The following is a 9,732-nucleotide window of genomic DNA, read 5'->3' on the forward strand; positions in this document are numbered from 1 at the left end:
GGGCATGAGTTGACTACTGGACTGCCGTCATGAAGCAAAAGGCCAGTCACCAAGAAATTGTATCTCATTGATGGTTGCTAAATTATCTTCACTTAATTGGAGGCAAAGTAAGAACTGAGTTTGACCAATTTTGGTTCCTTACAGAAAAGGTTTATGAAAAGTCTCTGTGCTATTTACAGATTACAAAACCCGCAAAATGAAAAAGTACAGTATGTTCGGCGGTGTCAAAGAAACAAAAATGATTCCTTTTGCAACTGTACTTATTGCAATGAATGTCCAGTCCACCGTCTCTAATCTTGAATGGACCAATAACAGTCCTATTTCAGTTAGAATTGACAGAATGTTCTCTGAGGTTACAACTGAGTTTAGATTGGCACTGTGGAAGCTGAGAACTGGGCATTCTTGAACATGTATTGGTCCACTCGTGCATTTTTCAGGTATCTGTACTTGAGTGGGTTTTTTTTTCCTTTTTTGGGGGGGCAGGGGGGCTGAAATTATTAAAACATTGTTGACAGTAAATATGATTTTTTTTCACTCAAGTACATTGCAGAGTTTGTATTTTTTACATGTACTTAAGTAGTTTAATAAGTACTTATATTTGTATTGGATTTTTTTAATGCAGGTGTCTGTACAGTGTGAGGACACCTCCGATAAAGTGTAGCCAATAGAGGGGTTTTAAATGAGGCACCCCAAAAAAGATGTACTCCCCATTTCGCAATAACTTCCACTGGTGTGTCAGCTGATTAGCTTTTGAAATGTACTTGTTAAATAGTAAGAGTCAGAGCCACTGCTGAGTCCGAGCTTGTTGCCGTTCGCACGCCAAGCCAGTTGTCGGTGGTAACGCGCCGTCTCGTCGTTGGTCATCGCAGAAATGACGTTACGAAGAAGAGAAACGTCACGACAATGTCGTGAAAATGCTGTCATCAATAACGCCAAGCTGAAAACAGCATTAGGCGTTTGATTATGCTCTTATGTTTATAGAGAGTACGTGTACAGCTTTAAATGCCAGGTCTCGGCTCACGGCGAAGGTTGGAATGGAAGCTATGGACGATGACAGCTCGGACGTAAAAGATGACCACAATCATAACTATTGTGCAGGCAGCAGCAGTGGAGTCCAGACCTGTTCAAGCAACCAACTATGCGACGTAACGACGCTCCACCAGCCTATCTGCTTAGCGGTACCGGGAAGAGAAGTGGAGCCAGCTCGGAGGAGTTTACGATGCCGATGCGCGTCTGGTTCCGAGTTCATGGACTCTGACTCAGGCAGCGAGTGCAGCGACGCCGGTGGCGAGACCGAATGCGCGACGCCGGCGGCCGCCTCTGCCCAAGACAAATTCACTCTCGACTCGTCTTCAAAGTTCCGTAAGTCGAAGTTCTCCTGTACACTAACACACTCTCATAGTAAAACACACTGAGGTCAAATTGCTGCGGTAAAACGGAATCGTCCCTCTTCCTTCCTAGTTCTAAATGCCATGGCTGTGGAGGACTACCGTAACAACCACTGGCCAAACCTGGAGAAGGCCATTGAGCGCCTGCTCATACACAATCCCACGGACCACATCTCTGTTTCATATGCTCAGATATACAGGTAAGGACTCGCATGTACGGGTATCGCACATTGTCTCTGACATATTAAACAGCAAGTGTCAACCGACATGGTGCCGACCGCGGGGTGGCTGTTGGCCTTTTGTAGAAATAATTTACGCGTAATGGGACATGGTGATTTTCTAAGAATGGAGTTAAGGTAAGTGTGGTGAAAGTCAGTATGCCAATTAGCACTTGACCACTTGATGTTGTGTAAACCCCAGTCAGGGTAGTTGAACACTGCAACAGTAACTGTATAGTTGGTGTATGAATGATAAATAATCTGTGTATTAAAACAATAATATAAATGATCTTACTGGCAGAAATAGCGGGCTCTTGTGTCTTTTGTTTATTTTTACAGTTATGTCTACAAGTGTGTTTGCCAGCAACACTCTGAGCTGCTCTACAATGACCTGAAATCCAAAATAGCAAATCATCTACAGCGGGTATCCACTGATCTGAACGTAAGATAAGCTAAACATTTGTATACAAATGCAGTAGTCTCTGACGTGTGTGCCCATCCATCAAGTACAAAATTAAACAAGCAAATAAATAGAACAAATATGTCCATGTGGGAGCCCTTCTGCACTTTCGCTCCGTTGTTTGATTGGTGAGGCACCTTTAGAGTTCACAAAAGTAAAATATTTGCCTCGGCTCAATTAAAGGTGGCAAACACTTGGAATTCAAAAGGAAAATATGAGTTTAAGACTTGGGCACCTAGTCGCCACTTGCTTCATTGCAAGGCAATCACCCACACGCTCATTTTGCAGAATTCTTGTCACACAATTGTAAAACGAAATGATCACAGTAAAGAAAAAGCAAAACATGCGCAGGAGTGAACACGGTCAAAACATGTCCACTTTTTTTTTAAGCAGAGGTTCAAGTAAACTTCTCCAGGTGTATTTTTGTGCTGATTCCAAATCTGCCCTCGTTTTTTTCTCTAGCACACCAGGTTTTCATAAGAATCTAATAACCATAATATGTGCAATATAGTTTTAACTAAAAGTTACACTCAGTAACAGGTAGATAATTTTTTTTCTAATGTCCCAGCTGTAAATTATAACGCATGGTAAATTCTGTATTGCGCACGCTTTTATGGTCCAATTTAAGATCAAAACATGAAAATATCTAAAAAAAAAAAAATAATAAAAAAAAAAATCTGATGTACTGGAAATAAGTAAGGACATTCTTTTGGTCACCATCAAAAATACATTCAGGGATACATGAAGCCATCTCTGATTAAAATTTGTTGTTGACCAGTTTAATGAGCAATCTGCATTTTACAGTTTTCGATTTTTAGCAGGTCTAAATGCGGGATTACGACATGTCGCCATTTTTATTGTTTTTAGGCCGTCCCACTTGAAAACCTGATTGAAAGCTTTAACACAGCCCTGACACAATACATTGCATCTCTTCAGTGTATTGTTCCAGTATTTATGTATTTGGTAAGTCACTTTTAAATCACTGTGCTTGAATACATATATGTTTCATATATATGTATATTTCAGTCCTTGAAGTTGAACAATAACACTCCTTGAATTTTACGCTGTTTTATGTTTGACATACACACAAAAAGGAAGTCCATTTTATGCAGCTTTCTCATGAAGATTGTTTTCAGAACAAGTTCTACATCGAATCAAAGCTGAACCGCGACCTGAAACAAGATCTGATGAACCTGTTTGCTGATCATGTCGCAGAGAAATATGTCAACACACTCATGCGTGAGTACCTTGCTCTTGTTTGTGTGACAGGCAAAACGTCCCTGCAAAGTGTTGGGAACGAAACGGCTTTATTCCCAAATTAAATCAAATCATTTTTGTGCACAAAATGGATTTCAGCCTGATTGAGCTTGAAGAGTGCAGCAAAGAGCAATGGGCATAACTGCCCCAAAATACTGTAGATGTGCCAAGCGTGTGGCTTTTATATTTAAAAAATGAATTCAAGCCATTGTGGAATAAGGCTGTAACATCAAATGTGGAAAAGCTGAAGTGCTGTGTGTACTGAATGTGACAATTTTGAAAAGATGTGACTCAAAGCGAAGTTTTTCTAACACTGGTGCTGCTGGTCTCATTTGATCATTATTTGGGGGAAAAAAGGACATATTGTTATTGACTTCTTAAGCATTTTTCTTCCAGCTCTTCTCATCAAAGCTCACGCGGTGCCCTTTGAAGTCCAGCCGTCAACCATGGCCAGTGTGGTCAAAGGCCTCCACAGCCTCCGACCAGGTGTGTCACTGCAAAGCAGTCGTTAAATACCAGCTGGGGTTTCCAGAATTTAGAGTTGAGGTCCAAAATGGATTAATAAGATAACATAAGAAAAAACCTTGTCTCACAATGGAGAAATTCCCAAATAAAGGTTATTTGTTATGTTATTATTACAAATGGTAGGTCAGTTTGGATTGTACAAAATGCTGAAAGCTGTGTGTGTGTGTGTGTTTTTTTTTAACACTAGCAAGCAGGCACACAATTTCTTGCCAGTGGATGCCTCGTAATAAGTTACTGTCCACTGCGCTATATACAATACCTCCTAATTTATATAGCGCGTTCACAACAGCTGCAGTTGTAACAAAGCGCTTAACAAAACAGTTAACATAAGTAAAATGTAAAATAATAAACACAACACATAATAATGCGCACACACACACTGCACTGCAATTCTGACTTTACTCCTGTAATTCCAATTTTGGTATAAAGTGAGGTTACCCCACTGCCGTAGGAAGATAACTCAGTTGTGAACTGAAAGAGTCTGTGTTTTAGTAACGTTGGGTATAGAGATGAAAAGGTTTGTGAAAGCCTGCTATATATCATAATTAATTTTTAAATACAGTAGTGTGATTTTTTTTTTTAATTATTATTATTTTTTTTTTACACAGAGTGGGCCCAATTGGCACCTGCTCTCTTCTCTGACTTTATTCCTCAAATCAACCCTCCCGCTCTGGAGTCTCTGCTGTTGGACTACGCTGCTCATGACCAGAAGCTCCAGATGGAGCTTTCGATGAATGGGTTTCCACGGTTAGTTTGTCTTGAAATTTAATTGCTCAATGCTAACGTGACGTATACCATTTTTTTCCCCACCATCTGTTTCCAAGTTAATTTCTAGTGAAATAGATAGATACTGTATATCATTTCATAACTTTTTCCATTAATAATGTGAACTATAACCTGTACAATTCAGCAACTGAAATCTTTTAGAGAGGTGAAGTAAAAGTAAACTACTGAGGTAATGTGGTTGCACGAGTGCGCGCGCACTCATTATAACCGGGGGATGTGGCTGTGTTCACACTTAACCAATCACATTCAAATTCATGGAAAATGGGAGACAACACAACCATCTTTTACAGTGCCTTTGATTAGCCACAAATAAAGTTCAGATGTACTAGTTGGCCTTTCCTGATATTTTTCATCTTCGAGCGCAAGCCAGAGTCCAGAGAGCTTCCGCAGCATCAGGGAGCTCACATTGTTCAGAGGTATCAGCGAGGAGAAGGCCACAGAAGAATTTGAACTTGTACAGAAGACCAAGAAGATAGTCGTCATCATCAAGTGGAGTCACAAGAGTGACATTACAAAGCACTAGAAGTCCCTGCAAACTTGGAAGAAAACTGCTCAGCAAGGCTGCCAAGAGGCCACTGATGACATTGAAGGAGCTACAAGTATATCTGGAAAGTTCGCATCTTAAGGTAGAAAGACAGAGGACTTCTTTTATCAAGAAAAATATTTCAGCCCAGCTACATTGTGCCAAAACTCACTTGAATTCCTCATAAAAACATGGCGGGGGGGGGGGGGGGGCAAATGTCTTAGGGTCCGATGAAACCAAGGATGAACATTTTGGCTATTATTCCAAACGGTATGTTATCATACCTATAATGTGTGGTGGTGGTCTTGATTTAGACAGTCTGGAAAGAATTGTGAAATTACATCGAACACCTGTGGGGTTATCTGAAGTGGGCTTTGTGCAGGAGATGCCACATTTGGACTGATAAGACCACTGTCGAAAATAAAATAAAAAAAGCCAAGGTGCTGCAACAAAGTATTGAGGGTTTTAGGTTTGTTTTTTGTCCCCCCCCCTGTCCATTCCTTTTTCCCCCCATACCAAATTGAGTTGTACAGGTCACATAAAATATGGGAGAAAGTTTTGAATTGTGTTATCTTGGTGTCATTTTGGAGAAAAAAAAATCACAAAACACTGGCATTCGAACAAGGGTGTGTTGACTTTTTCCATCCACTCTTTTCCTTATTTATTATGAGAAAATTGAAAGCTTTTAGGTGCGCATTATAGTGTGGAAAATACGGTCGTTTACCTGTGCTTGGGCATGTATCCATACAGGTTCATCCAGTTATTCAGTAAATGTAAGAAATGAGCAAAAATATGGACACATGAAATCGATAAAGACGAGCACTTTGCTGTGTTACTTTTTGTTTTTCAGGGGTGATCAGTCTCGCAAGAGGGCCAACGATGACTCCTGATTGGAAGGCGAGCATTTGCACTTATCCGGCCCAATGGCATCGCTGTTCCGTATGAAAGGTACCCACACGGAACGGTCCAAACTTGGACGACTTCTGAGATAGCATCAGAGGCGCGTCAGACTCGGGCCGGAGGTTGTATGAAAGGGAATAGCGGAAAGCCAGGGTCAGGGTCATAAATGGCTTCTCCTGTGCGTCACATCAGACTGTAGAGAGGACGACGACATGCCATGTCGCGTGTGAACAAACACACACGTGTTTCTAGCTTCAGTGGTTGGTGAATGGCTTAGGCTCATCAATCTCTCTACTGTTCTGTGGGTGCCGTGTCTAACGGTGCATGAACAATACGTGTGTTCCTGCGCCTCCCACCTGCTGATACTATACAAGAGAAACTTCCCAGAACATCGAAACTTTTCCCCGAACATCAGTGACACCGATCACTGCAGTGTGAGCAGACCTGTTTTTCTATCCATGTTTTCTGTCTTTGTCAGAGTTGCCTTCATGGTGTCATTTCTGATTAAAAAAAAAAAAAAAGCTCAAAGAGCCAATAATGGTGATTTTGCATTCCTAACATTCATCTTGAAAATGTCTTGCAAAGGAATGGGCTAACAAAAGACTCTTGCTGCTGTATACCCAACCCTTGGTTTCGCCCCTTGTGACTATGAAGTCGGCAGCCTGAACACGGAAGAGTGGCGAGAAATGGGATTTAAGCTGTGATTCTCCGTCCTGTTGGTATAAACAGAATTGTTTTCCATGACACCAAAGAGGGTTTGCAGTGATTCGGTAAGAATTCAAGCTAACATTGTTAATGATGCATGTTTACTTGTCTTGAGTATACATATACATTTTTTATACTAACCGTTTGGTTATTGTTTTTGAAAACACAACTTAAATCTGTGTTGTAGACTTGCATGTAGAACTTTTGAGTCAGTCGAATGCCAGAAGATCTTCTTATCATAAATGTGTAAGTGTGTCAAATCGGAATCTTCATACAACAACAAAATATATGCAAATGTTTCAATAAAGTGCAGGTTGAGATGCAAAGTCTAAATAAAGCTTTGTGTTCATACATTGGCGTTCACCAGGCTGTGTGTCTCACAACCATTTTAGTGTAAATTCACTTTGCTTTGTCTGTTACACTGTTTTAAGTGTAATCGAGAAGCTACAATTGACATGTTTTTTAATTATGTCATTCACGTGTAAATATGAGAATGTGAAAATGAATTTTTTTTGTGTGTGAAAAACTTGTGACATAAACCTTACAGCCATTCACCCATCCGTCCTCTGTTGTGTGTGTATTTCTTTAGGTTATGTGTGAGTTGGAGACTATCTCATTTGATTTAGTGAAAAAGGCAGGCTGCATGTAGGACTGGTCGATGGTCAATCAAAAGACACATGTAGACAAAAACGCACAACATTCATACCTGTACATATGGACATTAGAATGTTTAAACTAACATGGGTGTCTTTGGAATGTGGGAGTAACATTGACAAACATTTGTAAGGATCGATGAGATCCTGCATGCAAATGGTGTGAGTACTTGAGCGGCAACATTATGACCACGGAGTACTTCTTGATATATTTATAAAACTAACGTCCTTATGGGGTATTGGTTACAGAATTTTGATTGAGAATTATTTTTCAATTTTGGAATAAACTTGTACGTAGCGAAGCAGTATAGATATTTTCTTGACTCACTGTACTCGATGTATGCAAAAGACAGGCAAAAGAATGGACTTCTCAATACAATGCTGTACAATTCTACACTGCAAACGACATGCAACCCCCCCCCCCCAAAAAGAATTGTTAAATGAACACCATTGGACATGTCAATCAAAGCAAGAAAATACTCAGCTTTACAAATACCTCCATAATGACCACCATTAAAACATACTTAAATGATGTTTGTACATAATTATTTTAAAAAATACAGTTCTTAGCTATTAAATACAAATATAATGAACTCAAGTTCAAAACAACTGAATTGCACTTGGTGATTTTTTTTTGTGCCACTAGAGGGAGACGGTTAACGTGGGTGTGTGAGAGGCTGGAAAAGGGTCTTCTAAATCTGTTGGACGGTGGTCTCTGGCAGAGCAGCAGAGGTGGAATCCCTTTCCAGCATGCTCCCGCTGGCCAATGAGCACGGACGCCTCCCAGACATATGGGCTAGGCCTCCCCAAAATAACCTGCGACCGAGGCGCTGACAAATGTTGCTACTTTTACTCCTGACAGGTTACCCTAGCTACTCGCCTTCATATTTCCCCGTAAACGCCAAGGGTAACTCTGCGAGAAAAACGGGAAAGCTGGGCAGCTGCCTGTCCCAAGGTTTTCCTAGGTGGCAGCAAGTGGAAGACGGGAATCTCCCACTTTGAGCACAGGTGCAACCTGAGGATACACCAGTCCATTCCCAGAGGCCAGCTGGGCTTACCCTGAAGGTAAAAAAAAATAACATCCCTTAAAGTCATTATTCCTGCATGGTGTCCTTTGGCATCCGCCTCATGCTGCGCAGAGCTTCAGAAAAAGCTCTTGACATGATGGACTTCGGTCTACTTTTAGATGGTGACTGCGAAAGCTGCTGCTTAATTCAATTTACACTAACCCAAAACACCCCCGCGACCCACCCGAGTGGTGTGGTCCTGTGTTTGCGCAGCAGGCGCCGGGTGCTTTTTCACCTAACTCGGCAAATCTCGGATCTACGGCCATTCCGATCACTTTGTTTGGTTGCCATTGGATTGGTGATTGTATTGTGACTGATCTAACTCGCGATAACAAGGTCACGCAAGATGAGGGAAGCTGCTTTTCTTTGTTGATTTTCTTCTTGTAAACTGAGCCCCGGCTATTATTAGATATGACTTGGTGGGCTTGGAGTCTGTTTGCAAAGGATTAATGTACACAACAGCTGCACCTCCAGGTCCGCTGGAAGGGCATCGCCAGCGCGCTTAATCGCACTGATTTGAGTGTCAGTAGCATATGCGCACACTATCTCGTGTCTGTATTCCATGACTCGCTCATGCTTAGTGTCAGAAAATTATGCAAGGAGGAAATTTTACAGAAGTGTGGAAGCGGGGCGGGGGAGTCTGTATCCCGTCAAAGCGGACAACCTGTTAAGACTATGCTGAAATTCGACGAGAATAAAATGCTATTTTTGACCAGATCTTTTACCTTCGGCTTCTGTATTCATGTTGTCAACACAGGCTGTTGTTCTTTATCAGTATCCATCCACGGCATCAGACCAATTTCTTGTTCTCATTAGGTTTCGTGAGTGAGCTGGAGGGTAAGGCAAGGTAAAGCCGGGACTGGTCGCCAGCCGATTCCAGAGCACAAATACTGTAGACAGGCATTCACACATTTACACCAAAGGACACCTTTGAATCTGCAATGAACCTAAAGTGCGTGTTATTTAGATGTGGAAGGAAGCTGGAGTAGCTGCAGATTTTTTCCCTCCATCTTAATAGCGTATCTTATTTTATCTTTTTAGAGCAGGGGTGTCAAACTTGTTCTCACCGCAGACCACATCGTTGTCCTGGTTGCCCTCGAGTTACAGAGGCGGGGGAAAGTAGATATAAATTGACAAAGATGTAATGCTAATGCAAATATCAATTGTCGAATTCCCCTAGCACAAAAGCAAGACGTATTGGCTTCAATACCCCTTTTTTTGTTAGAACAGGGGTGTCAAACTCGCGGGCC

General features: G+C 41.4%; 1 protein-coding gene across 4 annotated transcripts; it reads left to right on the plus strand.

Annotated features, from left to right (window-relative positions):
• The first annotated feature begins 914 nt into the window (after nt 1–914).
• Nucleotides 915–7,322, plus strand: cacul1 (CDK2 associated cullin domain 1). 4 transcript variants are annotated; one of them, XR_015102132.1, is made up of 9 exons: nt 915–1,362; nt 1,462–1,588; nt 1,946–2,048; nt 2,934–3,029; nt 3,203–3,305; nt 3,720–3,809; nt 4,457–4,595; nt 6,008–6,491; nt 6,643–7,322. XR_015102132.1 is itself a non-coding variant. In XM_086122719.1 (8 exons), exons 1-8 carry the CDS (start codon nt 972–974, stop codon nt 6,045–6,047), a joined length of 1,089 nt encoding a protein of 362 aa, XP_085978845.1. In that variant the 5' UTR covers nt 915–971; the 3' UTR covers nt 6,048–7,322. The 4 variants fall into 4 exon arrangements, 2 of the variants coding, with proteins under 2 accessions (XP_085978845.1, XP_085978846.1); XR_015102133.1 differs by having other exon boundaries at nt 6,008–6,105; XM_086122719.1 differs by having other exon boundaries at nt 6,008–7,322.
• Nucleotides 7,323–9,732: the final 2,410 nt, after the last annotated feature.

The sequence above is a fragment of the Hippocampus guttulatus genome, chromosome 10, assembly GCF_054856545.1.
Source record: "Hippocampus guttulatus isolate MCC_2025c chromosome 10, RoL_Hgut_1.0, whole genome shotgun sequence".
Lineage (NCBI taxonomy): Eukaryota > Metazoa > Chordata > Actinopteri > Syngnathiformes > Syngnathidae > Hippocampus > Hippocampus guttulatus.